This window comes from Saccoglossus kowalevskii, chromosome 11 (genome assembly GCF_978046115.1).
Source record: "Saccoglossus kowalevskii chromosome 11, keSacKowa6.1, whole genome shotgun sequence".
NCBI lineage: Eukaryota > Metazoa > Hemichordata > Enteropneusta > Harrimaniidae > Saccoglossus > Saccoglossus kowalevskii.
Genome location: NC_140651.1, coordinates 10,715,812 through 10,730,290, shown reverse-complemented (window position 1 = coordinate 10,730,290; position 14,479 = coordinate 10,715,812). Strand labels below are relative to the sequence as shown.

At 39.1% G+C, this 14,479-nt stretch overlaps 1 protein-coding gene across 1 annotated transcript; it reads left to right on the top strand.

The window, feature by feature from the left end:
- The first annotated feature begins 2,472 nt into the window (after positions 1–2,472).
- LOC100369161 (uncharacterized) lies at positions 2,473–14,192 on the top strand. Its single transcript, XM_085505744.1, has 2 exons — positions 2,473–3,016; positions 11,330–14,192. The coding sequence occupies exon 2, from the start codon at positions 11,733–11,735 to the stop codon at positions 13,356–13,358; it is 1,626 nt and encodes a 541-aa protein (XP_085361870.1). The 5' UTR covers positions 2,473–3,016; positions 11,330–11,732; the 3' UTR covers positions 13,359–14,192.
- The last annotated feature ends 287 nt before the right edge of the window (positions 14,193–14,479 follow it).

Genomic DNA, 14,479 nt, shown 5'->3' with positions numbered 1-14,479 from the left:
ATGAACAAATTTTCCGAGACTGTTAACAATGAAACTATCATTTGCGGTAAATAATTTGCTATTGATGTTTGTATATATATATATATAATCCTGACTGTTGCCAGTAACACCATGATTTGTATTTTATTATTTCGGGAAATCACCGACTGTAACGCTATTGCTGATTGGCTGCTTGCACCGTGATTGGCAAACACTGAGCCGGTATCGGTGTGTAAGTGAGATGATATACCCTTAATTGACAACTCATTTCTTTCATACTGTGAAATTTTGGCCAATGAATTAGCTAATGACAATAATAATTTGGAAAAAACATGTAACCAGTGACTATGAGATGCCGTTTGTGCATTTATTTATATAGCGAATCGGATTATTTATAAACTAAACCATTACGTTAACTGGTTATTTATATTTAATTGATTTGAATTATCAATATTTATTAATAACGGAAAATTACAAATTTTTACATGTTATTGTTTTATAATAGGTTTAAATACTTAAAAATCGCTATATAAATAAAAGCACAAACTGAACGGCACCCCATAAGCGACACCGGCACTTGGCAATAATTGTTCAAATTAAATACTGAAACTGGCACTGTGGTCGTGCAACGCGTGTTCGAATTTCGTCATGGTATAAACAAACAATGTATTTTTCACGCGTTGTATACGTTGCTATGAGTCCCACATTGAACAGGACGATGCGTAGTGGCTGTGGCGCTTCAATTACGCTGCTTACAAGTGTGCACTTGAATCAGAATCACAGAACTCACATTGGACAAAACATATTCATAAATCTTAGGTCATTCTGGCACAAATACAGTGAATTGTCATAACATAAATAGCATAGGAAACTCAAAATGTGTTAAAAACAAAATTAATAAATGAATAAATTCAGTCATGGAAGGAACATCCGAATAATAGTCCAAATTAAAGAATTAAAACAATGGTAATAAATTAAAAACACACAGGGTATTTAAAATACCCGGTAGAAATACTTAATTATGATGTTTATTTCAGACTATTCGATGCTTTAATTTTACCAATTCTTTTGTACGGGGCAGAAATTTGGGGGTTTAAGCAATATATTCAGGCTGAAAGAGTACAGTTGAAATTTTGTAAACATTTTCTTGGGGTTGGTGACAAAACATGTACTGAAGCCGTACTTGGGGAATGTGGGCGGTTACCCATTTTTGTAAACTCCTTGTTAAAATGTATAAAATACTGGTTACGAGTCACAGAACTTCCTGAAGGGAGGGTTGTAAAGCATGCTTACAGACTAATGTATAAAATAGATAAAAATGGAAGGACATCATGGGCCACTGAAATTAAAAATATACTTCATATGTACGGCTTTGGTATGGTTTGGATATCCCAGGGCGTGGGGGATGTAAACCTGTTCTTGGTACAGTTCAAGCAGCGGGTAATTGATATTCATAGGCAGGATTGGTACAGTGAAATATGTTGCACTGCCAAACTAAGGTCATATTGTAATTTTAAAACCATGCTTGAACCAGAAAGATATCTTTTTGTAGTCACAGAGGCTAAACACAGACATGCTCTAGCACGTATTCGCTGTTCTAGTCATAGATTGCGCATTGAAGAGGGGCGCTATACAGGGTTGGAAATTGATGAAAGAATATGCGAGTTTTGTTTATCTAATGTAGAGGACGAATACCATTTTGTTCTTATTTGCCCATTATTTCACTCTATGCGAAAACAGTTAATTCCTGAGTATTTTTGGCATCTTCCCAATCCAGAAAAATATTACAGTCTAATGCGCTCAAAATCAGCAAAGGTACTACGTAATCTTGGTAAATTTCTACATAAAGCATTCAACCTTAGAAGGGAGTTTTCGTTACTATCGGTATAATAATTTTGTTATATATATATATGTATTTTACAATTTCTGTACATTCTCCAGTGCTTGTGTATTCTTTTGTTTTTTTTGTTATGTATAGTCATATGGGCCTGTGGCCTAAAAGACAATAAACAATAAATCAAACAATAAAATACCCGGTAGAAATACATGATTTTAATTTGCATAAAAATTTTATCCAAATTTCCTGAATATCCAATATCCTGGGAAGGAGAACAACCCTAAAATTCATGCTAAATATAGATTTGTTTCCAAAAATGTAAAACTAATATTATTCAAACACAATATTACAATTGAATAAAATCATGAATTGTAGCATATAAGTAGAAAAATATTTGAAAAACACAATCCTCCAAACCCCTGTTTTGAAACGATTGGCCTTGATATGATGCTGCACTGAGGTTGGCGCCCTCTCAACACCGATCTGAGTCTTTGTTGAGATAAACCACTCCACTCTGCCGATTGGCTGGTTCCTCAAGTGTCATGGCGTACCTACCTGCCATTCGCAAAGGACGCCGGGAACCAGCGAACCGGCTGTGTAAAGGGCTCATACCACTAATTGAATTTCCATAGACGACAATGTTAACATATGACGAGATTGCTATATGAAAATGACGAAGAAAGTTGAAAATATGGCTCAAAAATGGGAAATCAACATGCCAGTAATCAACCATATGAAAAAAACTAACATGTTGGCCAGCTCAAACTCTTGCAAATCTCAGGTAAACAAGACACACCTACTGTATTTGGATTGCACCAAGAGAAATCACTGGAAAAACACCAAGATTAGAACATCCATTAACACACAGAATAAACCCACAGGTACACAGCCGCTAAGTAGTAAACAAAAGACCACATGTTGGTCTCACCTCTGACCCAGGTGATTACGCCCTCAAACAGGGAGCACCTGAGAAAAATAATATTTAAAAAATTTCATTGGTTCTTGCTGGGCATTTAAATTGAGGGCTACGAGCAGCCATTGGTTAATTAGTGGCATGAGACCTAAAGAGTAAAAACCGGTTGTGTGGGTCACCAGTTGAGGGCGCTTCTTTCAATCGCGAATTTTGTATTCTTTGGTCGTATGTGGTCGTAGCTCAAAAGTTGACAAGGTACTGTTTCGATTTGAAGTAATTCAAAGCAGGTGAGTTGAATGACAGGAGAATGACTTTACTAGTAACCATAAATTGAGCATAAATATGCAAATAATCGTAGGTTGATTTGTGGTAGCGTCTTCGAAGTCACGATGGCGTTTGTCCGGGCAGGACTCCAAAAGACGTACCTACACTTTATGCACATTTTTAAAAAATTATGCTAATTTATTCATGACGTAGTAGTTCTGAATATTCATTAATGTGTGGGTCAATACACTCTAAAAGAGGTGATATATTAATTTTGGGGGCAAGAGTAAGAAAGGGGGAATTAGCAATCCTTAGGATTGGAACCCATTTGGATCAATGATCTTCGTTTCTGTTGTTGCATGTGACCGTCAGCTGTCATCTGTGTTCGTACTTGCTTCCATGCGAGGTAGTATTCTTGAGTTCTTGATTACTGAAGCTGCTGTTTATGTTTTTAACGTCTTTCTTATCTTGTCTTATAGAGTGTCCAGTCCGTGATTCGAACTTGCAATCTTTGAGCAATCTTTGAGTTCTGATCACTATGTGTACATCACTAGTGTACATCTTTCCAATTTGGTGTTTTCCATTTGCGTTGCCCATACCTGACCCGACCCTAACCCTAATGCCAAGACACGTTCCTGTTAATAATTCAGTTGTCCATACCTGACCTGACCCTAACCCTAATGCCAAGACATGTTCCTGTTAATAATTCCATTGCCCATACCTGACCCGACCCTAACCCTAATGCCAAGACACGTTCCTGTTAATAATTCAGTTGTCCATACCTGACCTGACCCTAACCCTAATGCCAAGACATGTTCCTGTTAATAATTCCATTGCCCATACCTGACCCGACCCTAACCCTAATGCCAAGACACGTTCCTGTTAATAATTCAGTTGTCCATACCTGACCTGACCCTAACCCTAATGCCAAGACATGTTCCTGTTAATAATTCCGTTGTCCATACCTGACCTGACCCTAACCCTAATGCCAAGACACGTTCCTGTTAATAATTCAGTTGTCCATACCTGACCTGACCCTAACCCTAATGCCAAGACATGTTCCTGTTAATAATTCCATTGCCCATACCTGACCCGACCCTAACCCTAATGCCAAGACACGTTCCTGTTAATAATTCCGTTGTCCATACCTGACCTGACCCTAACCCTAATGCCAAGACACGTTCCTGTTAATAATTCCGTTGCCCATACCTGACCCGACCCTAACCCTAATGCCAAGACACGTTCCTGTTAATAATTCAGTTGTCCATACCTGACCTGACCCTAACCCTAATGCCAAGACACGTTCCTGTTAATAATTCCATTGCCCATACCTGACCCGACCCTAACCCTAATGCCAAGACACGTTCCTGTTAATAATTCCGTTGCCCATACCTGACCTGACCCTAACCCTAATGCCAAGACATGTTCCTATTAATAATTCAGTTGTCCATACCTGACCTGACCCTAACCCTAATGCCAAGACACGTTCCTGTTAATAATTCCGTTGCCCATACATGACCCGACCCTAACCCTAATGCCAAGACACGTTCCTGTTAATAATTCCGTTGTCCATACCTGACCCGACCCTAACCCTAATGCCAAGACATGTTCCTGTTAATAATTCCGTTGCCCATACCTGACCCGACCCTAACCCTAATGCCAAGACACGTTCCTGTTAATAATTCCGTTGCCCATACCTGACCCGACCCTAACCCTAATGCCAAGACAAGTTCCTGTTAATAATTCCGTTGCCCATACCTGACCCGACCCTAACCCTAATGCCAAGACATGTTCCTGTTAATAATTCCGTTGCCCATACCTGACCTGACCTGACCCTAATGCCAAGACATGTTCCTATTAATAATTCAGTTGTCCATACCTGACCTGACCCTAACCCTAATGCCAAGACACGTTCCTGTTAATAATTCCGTTGCCCATACCTGACCCGACCCTAACCCTAATGCCAAGACATGTTCCTGTTAATAATTCCGTTGCCCATACCTGACCCGACCCTAACCCTAATGCCAAGACATGTTCCTGTTAATAATTCCGTTGCCCATACCTGACCCGACCCTAACCCTAATGCCAAGACATGTTCCTGTTAATAATTCCATTGCCCATACCTGACCTGACCCTAACCCTAATGCCAAGACATGTTCCTATTAATAATTCAGTTGCCCATACCTGACCTGACCCTAACCCTAATGCCAAGACATGTTCCTATTAATAATTCAGTTGTCCATACCTGACCTGACCCTAACCCTAATGCCAAGACACGTTCCTGTTAATAATTCCGTTGCCCATACATGACCCGACCCTAACCCTAATGCCAAGACACGTTCCTGTTAATAATTCCGTTGCCCATACCTGACCCGACCCTAACCCTAATGCCAAGACATGTTCCTGTTAATAAATTCGTTGCCCATACCTGACCTGACCCTAACCCTAATGCCAAGACACGTTCCTGTTAATAATTACGTTGCCCATACATGACCCGACCCTAACCCTAATGCCAAGACATGTTCCTGTTAATAAATTCGTTGCCCATACCTGACCTGACCCTAACCCTAATGCCAAGACACGTTCCTGTTAATAATTCCGTTGCCCATACATGACCCGACCCTAACCCTAATGCCAAGACACGTTCCTGTTAATAATTCCGTTGTCCATACCTGACCCGACCCTAACCCTAATGCCAAGACATGTTCCTGTTAATAATTCCGTTGCCCATACCTGACCCGACCCTAACCCTAATGCCAAGACACGTTCCTGTTAATAATTCCGTTGCCCATACCTGACCCGACCCTAACCCTAATGCCAAGACAAGTTCCTGTTAATAATTCCGTTGCCCATACCTGACCCGACCCTAACCCTAATGCCAAGACATGTTCCTGTTAATAATTCCGTTGCCCATACCTGACCTGACCTGACCCTAATGCCAAGACATGTTCCTATTAATAATTCAGTTGTCCATACCTGACCTGACCCTAACCCTAATGCCAAGACACGTTCCTGTTAATAATTCCGTTGCCCATACCTGACCCGACCCTAACCCTAATGCCAAGACATGTTCCTGTTAATAATTCCGTTGCCCATACCTGACCCGACCCTAACCCTAATGCCAAGACATGTTCCTGTTAATAATTCCGTTGCCCATACCTGACCCGACCCTAACCCTAATGCCAAGACATGTTCCTGTTAATAATTCCATTGCCCATACCTGACCTGACCCTAACCCTAATGCCAAGACATGTTCCTATTAATAATTCAGTTGCCCATACCTGACCTGACCCTAACCCTAATGCCAAGACATGTTCCTATTAATAATTCAGTTGTCCATACCTGACCTGACCCTAACCCTAATGCCAAGACACGTTCCTGTTAATAATTCCGTTGCCCATACATGACCCGACCCTAACCCTAATGCCAAGACACGTTCCTGTTAATAATTCCGTTGCCCATACCTGACCCGACCCTAACCCTAATGCCAAGACATGTTCCTGTTAATAAATTCGTTGCCCATACCTGACCTGACCCTAACCCTAATGCCAAGACACGTTCCTGTTAATAATTACGTTGCCCATACATGACCCGACCCTAACCCTAATGCCAAGACATGTTCCTGTTAATAAATTCGTTGCCCATACCTGACCTGACCCTAACCCTAATGCCAAGACACGTTCCTGTTAATAATTCCGTTGCCCATACATGACCCGACCCTAACCCTAATGCCAAGACACGTTCCTGTTAATAATTCCGTTGCCCATACATGACCCGACCCTAACCCTAATGCCAAGACACGTTCCTGTTAATAATTCCGTTGCCCATACCTGACCCGACCCTAACCCTAATGCCAAGACATGTTCCTGTTAATAAATTCGTTGCCCATACCTGACCCGACCCTAACCCTAATGCCAAGACACGTTCCTGTTAATAATTCCGTTGTCCATACCTGACCTGACCTAACCCTAATGCCAAGACATGTTCCTATTAATAATTCAGTTGCCCATACCTGACCTAACCCTAATGCCAAGACACGTTCCTGTTAATAATTCCGTTGCCCATACCTGACCTAACCCTAATGCCAAGACACGTTCCTGTTAATAATTCCGTTGCCCATACCTGACCTAACCCTAATGCCAAGACATGTTCCTATTAATAATTCCGTTGCCCATACCTGACCTGACCTAACCCTAATGCCAAGACACGTTCCTGTTAATAATTCCGTTGCCCATACCTGACCTAACCCTAATGCCAAGACACGTTCCTGTTAATAATTCCGTTGCCCATACCTGACCTAACCCTAATGCCAAGACACGTTCCTGTTAATAATTCCGTTGCCCATACCTGACCTAACCCTAACCCTAATGCCAAGACATGTTCCTGTTAATAATTCCGTTGCCCATACATGACCTGACCCTAACCCTAATGCCAAGACACGTTCCTGTTAATAATTCCGTTGCTCATACCTGACTTCACCCTAACCCTAATGCCAAGACATGTTCCTGTTAATAATTGTAGCTCAATACTGATACTCTGTTGTACACTGTCTGCAGTTAAGTTGCATTGATGTCAACTGCTTAAACAAGTATGGACATATATTTGAGACTTATTTTGGTGTAGGCAAGTCACGTTTAATTAACTTCCACCCACAGTCCCTCTATCCCCGGTCTGGAAACGACTAGCGTTCTTTTGTCTCGAACCGCAGTGCGGGTAAACAAACCGTTCACACGCGGGCCGAGGGAGTCAGGAAGTCAGACAGATTACAATACCTTCAAAAGTTACCCTCATGCAAAGCGATACCTCATTGTATGACTTCACTTTGACTTCAAATTCGGGCAACCAAAACGTAAACAAACATGTAAACAAAATTATCACTATGAAATTTGGGTTTTTTGAACCCTGATACGCATCACCACCAACCTACCAACTCATAAACATCCAGTTCCTGCAATTCAAAGATTAATATCGGGAATTATGTTAATGTTCTCGTTTTAATAAGGAAAAAACTTCGCGTGCCAACATGCTGACATCGCTAAAAAATTCTTGTCAAAATGGCGTCGTTCATGTTAATGTAGTCGATCGAAAAACCTGTGATATTTCTGATTCTTGGGGGGTTCATAACAGTTCAAGTCAACTGTACAACAACTAATGACTTTATTCTATGTAAAAGTATATAACAATGCTTCAATGTTTGTATATAAATGATTTTTTTAGCACAGAATTGAGTACATTGCCATTTCAAAACGTCGCCATTTGCATTTACGATCTAAAAAGCATCCATAAAAGTCGCTCAATTTAACATTAATAAAATGCGGTGTGACAAATAACAAATCAGCCCACCAATTTTTAATGATATGTTTCGATTATAAAATGTCAAAATCGAAGACAAATATTGGTTTCGCGCCGAGAAGTATGGTAAATAAAATTGAGTTAATTTCAATCACCCCAAAATCAAAAACGACAAATATCTGGGTAAAGGTATGAAAATTTGTTGCGAAAATGTGTCGTTGCTGGTAAAATAGATGAATTAAAGAACTACTCGCCGGCTAAAATATGACCTTATACAGATATCCTGATTAAAAAATTATGTGAAAAAGTACGAATTCTATAATAAACAACTAAGTTGTAAAAAAAATACATAACTCGGACGATGTCAAATCACGTACTGATCACGTGACAATGCTTTGCCCACACCCGCAATGCGCCTTTGCCAGGGAAGGAGACCAATTCACACCTAATACAATGACCGTTTCTAGACCGGGGTTAGAGGGACTGTGTTCCACCATTACAAATTGTTAAATTGTGAAAATAAATGAGTGGAAAAATATTTGAAACTTATTTTGGTGTAGACAAGTCGCGTTTGATTAATTCCCACAATTACAAGTTGTTAAATTGAGAGAATAAATGTCTCAACAAATATTTAATACTTATTTTGATGTAAACAAGTCACGTTTGATTAATTCCCACCATTACAAGTTGTTAAATTGTGAAAATAAATGTGTGGACAAATATTTGAAATTTATTTTGGTGTAGACAAGTCGCGTTTGATTAATTCTCACAATTACAAGTTGTTAAATTGAATAAATGTGTGGACAAATATTGACCATATATTTGTGAGTAATTACCTGTCGTTTAATTAATTTCCACCTCTACAAGGTTGTTAAATTGATAGAATAAATGTGTGGACAAATATTTGATACTTATTTAGGTGTAAGAACTCGTGTTTGGTCAACTTACACCATTGCAAGTTGTTAAAATAATGAAATAAATATACTGGTATCATTGGATATTTGATTTAATTGTGAAACTTTCTAACAAAATGTTAACTGCTGACCCTCAATCAACAATTCCGCAGACACAGTATAAATTCCACAATACCACAGAAGATATTCGTCTGTTGCCTGAATTGTTTTCGTAATATAGGGAACGCCACCGACACTTTAACAAAACTTACCTTGACTTGGGTCTTGTTTATCTCTTGTCACAATCTGGAAACTGTTGGACAAATTACGCGTCTTCCAGTTTTTAAGACGCAAGTTATTTTATTATTATTTATTCATTCAGTTTTGCGTGGTGGAGTTACGTGGGGTTTATTATTTTTCGCGACGTTCTTTGTTTACCTGTTACGGTTTGAGGGATTTTAGTTTATTTGATTTACGTTTTTACGTTAGCTCTGAGAGGGACTCGAACCCACTGCCTTTTCAAGCTAATTTTGTTTTATCTCGATGGCACGCTTGTTTACCACGCCACAACGTTGGTCGTTGAGTGGTGTTCATTTTGTTAACTACTTCAATGTTCCGATGAATTGAACGGGAAAGCCAAAACGATTGCTGGTTTCTGATTGCTTCTGTTCCGGTGAGTGTGTATGTAGTGGGATTCGAACCCATGTCGTTTGTATTGGGCGATTTTTCATTTCCCATGTTGGCTACGCCGTAATATACAACCACTTCCCCGTTTTATTGTGATTTTGTGAGTGTTTAATGATGTCTTCCTCACTGTCACGCCATGACCCAGTTTCAACCACACGGCCATTTACTTATACATCGTGTATGTATGTATGTCAATGATAACATACCTATGCCCCAACTACACCCCACCTCGAACATATAGGGACAGTCTTTGGACATTGATGCCAGGAGCAGCCCAATTGGCTTAGGGAAAAAATCAGGTTTACAACACTCAACAATAAAATCAGGATCAGGCTAGGTCAGGACAGGCTTGACATGTAGGCGTGAGTGGTGCCCTTGCTGGCCAAACAACATCAGACCCTATTAATAACGCCTGACAGAATAGTGCATGTTTCCTCTGCAAGATCAATACAAAAGTGAACTGCGAATTCACAATGTTCACGCCTTTTTGCAATGAGTTTCAATGAATATTTATTTCAACACCAAAAGCCATGTTTGCATTGTTAGCAAAACTCACAACAAGATGATAAACATTGGGCAGAAATAAACTCTGCTGTGAATGGCTACTCTTTGGTAGCTGTCACTATCTGACGTTCCTGCAATTTGATTGGTACCGCCAAAAAATCATCGGGGGAAGTGAAAAACTACATCATTCTGTCAGGCGTGTGTGTGCCGAAAATGCATTGAAATCGCACATTTTCACCATTCCGGACCCGGATCTCAGTTATGCATGGACGGATTTTGTTCAAATTTGGTACATACATTAAACATAATAGGACCTTGATGCACGTTATTTTTTTTTCCGGATCAAGTTCGAAATGGCCGACTGGCGGCCATTTTGTTTTAAAGAATTCAGTTCTGGATCCGTATCAGAGACATGTCTGGATTGATCAAGTTCAAACTTCACACACACAAGGTACATCATGTCACAAATATGTATGTGCATTTGTTTCATGATTTCATTAACGATAGCCAAATGGCGACCTCTTTAAGGTCGAAAATGCATTGAAATCGCACATTTTCACCATTCCGAACCCGGATCTCAGTTATGCATGGACGGATTTTGTTCAAATTTGGTACATACATTAAATATAATAGGACCTTGATGCTCATCATTTTTTTTTCCCGGATCAAGTTCGAAATGGTCGACTGGCGGCCATTTTGTTTTAAAGAATCTGTATCCAAGACATGTCTGGATTGATCAAGTTCAAACTTGACACACACATGGTACATCATGTCACAAATAGATCTCAGTCATGCATGGATGGATTTTGTTCAGATTTAGTACAATGTGTTGTACATATGCAGGTGCATTTCGGTCATGATCTGCTTTGAATGTATATGTCACTCAAATATGAACGGAACAGGGACGCGTCATTGACAATGACTTGTTTACTTATTGGACACTTGTGTATTTTTTTACAGGATCAGGCAAAATAATTTGAACTGTAAGAAAAATTTAAACAAACCGAGCCAGAGAAATGATGTGAAGGTTTATGATGTTAAAGTCGTATTGATCTAATCGTACAAGCCAATAGAGATGGTGATGAAAGTCTGTATCAAGAATAGAACTCCTTCACAACCCGTTAATTGTATCAACATGTGATGGAATAGATTGGTACATTGATTAAAACAGTCAAGAGTAGTTTTAGCTAAAGGATAAATATTCAATGGTACGAAATATAGCTGTACAAGTGTTCAAGCATTCTAGAGAAACACTAATTCATTTATTGATTACTTAGATCAACAAGCAAAGAACCCAACAAGAATTACAGTGAAAGCGCCAGTTTTTATGAGAGAATGAAGCCGTAGTCTGCAGGGATCAAACATGGAAAATATGCTAACCACTGTATCACGCCCACAAGATACAGGTGATCGACCTTTTCATTGCCCGCTATGTGAAATGAGATTCAGCTTGCCAGGTTATCTAAAACAACATATGCAAATACATAAAGGCGTAAAAGCTTTTCATTGCCAGCAATGTGGAAAGAGTTTTGCCAGACCAAGTCATCTAAAAAATCACATACAAAGACATAAAGGAGAAAAACTTTTTAATTGCCAGCTATGCGAGAAGAGATTTAGCTGGTTAAGTGGTTTAAAAATGCACATGCGAACACATACCGGTGATACACCATTTCATTGCCAATTATGTGACAAGAGGTTTTGTTTGCCAAGTCAGCTAAAACAGCACATGCGAACACATACAGGTGAAAAACCTTTTCATTGCCAGCTATGTGAGAGGAGATTCAGGCAGTCAGGTCAACTAGGCCAGCACATGCAATTGCACACAGGTGATAAACCTTTTCAATGCCAACAGTGCAAGAAGAGTTTTAGCAGGTCGGATCAGCTAAAACAACACATGCGAACACATACAGGTGAAAAACCCTTTCATTGCCAGCTATGTGAGAGGAGATTCAGAGAGTCAGGTCAACTAGGCCAGCACATGCGATTGCACACAGGTGATACACCTTTTCAATGCCAACAGTGTGAAAAGAGTTTTAGCTGGCCAAGTCTGCTGAAGGAACACATGACATCACATACTAGAGATAAACCATTTCATTGCCAAGAATGTCAGAAGTGTTTTATTAGATTGCATACATTAAAACAACATATGCGAGTACATACTGGTGATAAACCTCATCATTGTCAGCTGTGCAAGATGAGTTTTAGCTGGTCAAGTCAACTAAAAGAGCACATGGTAACACATACTGGTAAGAATCCATTTCAGTGCTTACAATGTCAGAAGAGCTTTAATCGATCGCATACATTAAAACAACATATGCGAGTACATACTGGTGATAAACCTCATCATTGTCAGCTGTGCAAGATGAGTTTTAGCTGGTCAAGTCAATTAAAAGAGCACATGGTAACACATACTGGTAAGAATCCATTTCAGTGCTTACAATGTCAGAAAAGCTTTATTCGATCGCATACATTAAAACAACATATGCGAGTACATACTGGTGTGAAACCTCATCATTGTCAGCTGTGTAAGATGAGTTTTAGCTGGTCAAGTCAACTAAAAAAGCACATGGTAACACATACTGGTAAGAAGCCATTCCAATGCTTACAATGTCAGAAGAGCTTTATTCGATCATGTACATTCAAACGACATGTACAAACGCATCATAATACTGAGGACGAGCCTCTACATGTTCAACAATATGAAAATAACTTTAGCTTGAAACATCAGATAGGAACACTTGAAGATGAGGAATGCGAGAAGAACTTTAAAAACGCAGGTCATGAATGTTTTCTCTTCAACGAATATGAAAGATTTCTCACATCAACTGATAACATCATTCAGAGAAATACTAATATAGCGAGAAACCGAAATAACGCATTTTATACTTTGCATGCTGGATTGCCTATTTCATTAGAATTTTTGAAAGTAAGAAAAGAGACTGAAAATATTGACAGTGTGGAAATGTTCAAAGTTAATTTTTTGTTGTAGTGAAATTCCATGCTAGTACACACATCAATAACTATTTAAGCATTATATAAAGTATATATTTTGCACAAATGTAAACACGCTACGGTAACTGTATTGTATTTTTTATGATGTATTTCATTCATGTTTTCTGAAATAGGGTACAAACAGGATATGCAAGGTCAGAAAATAATGGGATATTTCTTCTCATCATCGCACACGTCAGTTTGAAACTAACCCAGATCATTCCTCCCATTGTTACCGCTATTATCACACAAGTCTTGTTATGTACGGTTGTCTTGACACTCTGCATATGAATACAACTGCACTGATTTACTCTCTGCATAGCAGTTTACAACCTGCACGAAGACAAATATATTAATGTATAATAAATTAATATGTATGAATCGGGATATGCTATTTTCCACTTTACAAAAGTAAAACTTTAAAATCACTCTGTAATGTACAGAAACCTGGATACGTTTGCTCAAGCAATGATCACCTAATGGAGAAAATCTCTTGGTGTTTGGAAAGCTTTTCTGTATTTTTTTTTTCTGTGCCCAGATAAAAAAAAAATATTTTGTTTTTCTATTTTTAAGAAAATTTGTTACATGTGTATCTTGTCATCCACTGATATGCTACTGTGATTAGATAGGTTTAGTTATAATTAGACATGTGCTTGGAATTGGTTTCAACCAAACTTTTAAAATGCTATTGTTTATGTGATCTACTCATCTAGGCATGTAAATGTGAACTTTGTCCAAATTTGAAAAAGTCCGTGCCAGGGTTGGTGCTTTTCTTGAAACTTTATATCGAAATAAAAAATAGCAGTTGCTGGTCTGCAGCCATATTGTTGAATATTTATGGTTATTTTGATATTATAGGAAACTTACTAAAAAGACAGGTTTACCTGTCAAATGGAATTTGTGGAGTACCTGTCTAAAATGACAGACAGATGGCTGGCTAGAAGCCTGGTCCTTGCTTGTGTAAAAATTGAAAGCGTCGGATGGCCATAGCATGACACTGTTTACTAACAAGCGTCTACCCATGAGCCTTTGGGTTTTTAGAGCATGTTATCGTCGCTTGGGACTCAATTTCCACGCATGCCCAGGTGATGACCTCTCTTGCTTTAATTAAAAGAACAA

Coding starts and splice junctions, on each gene's coding strand:
- LOC100369161 (XM_085505744.1), top strand. CDS start 11,733: ATGGAAAATATGCTAACCACTGTATCACGCCCACAAGATACAGGTGAT.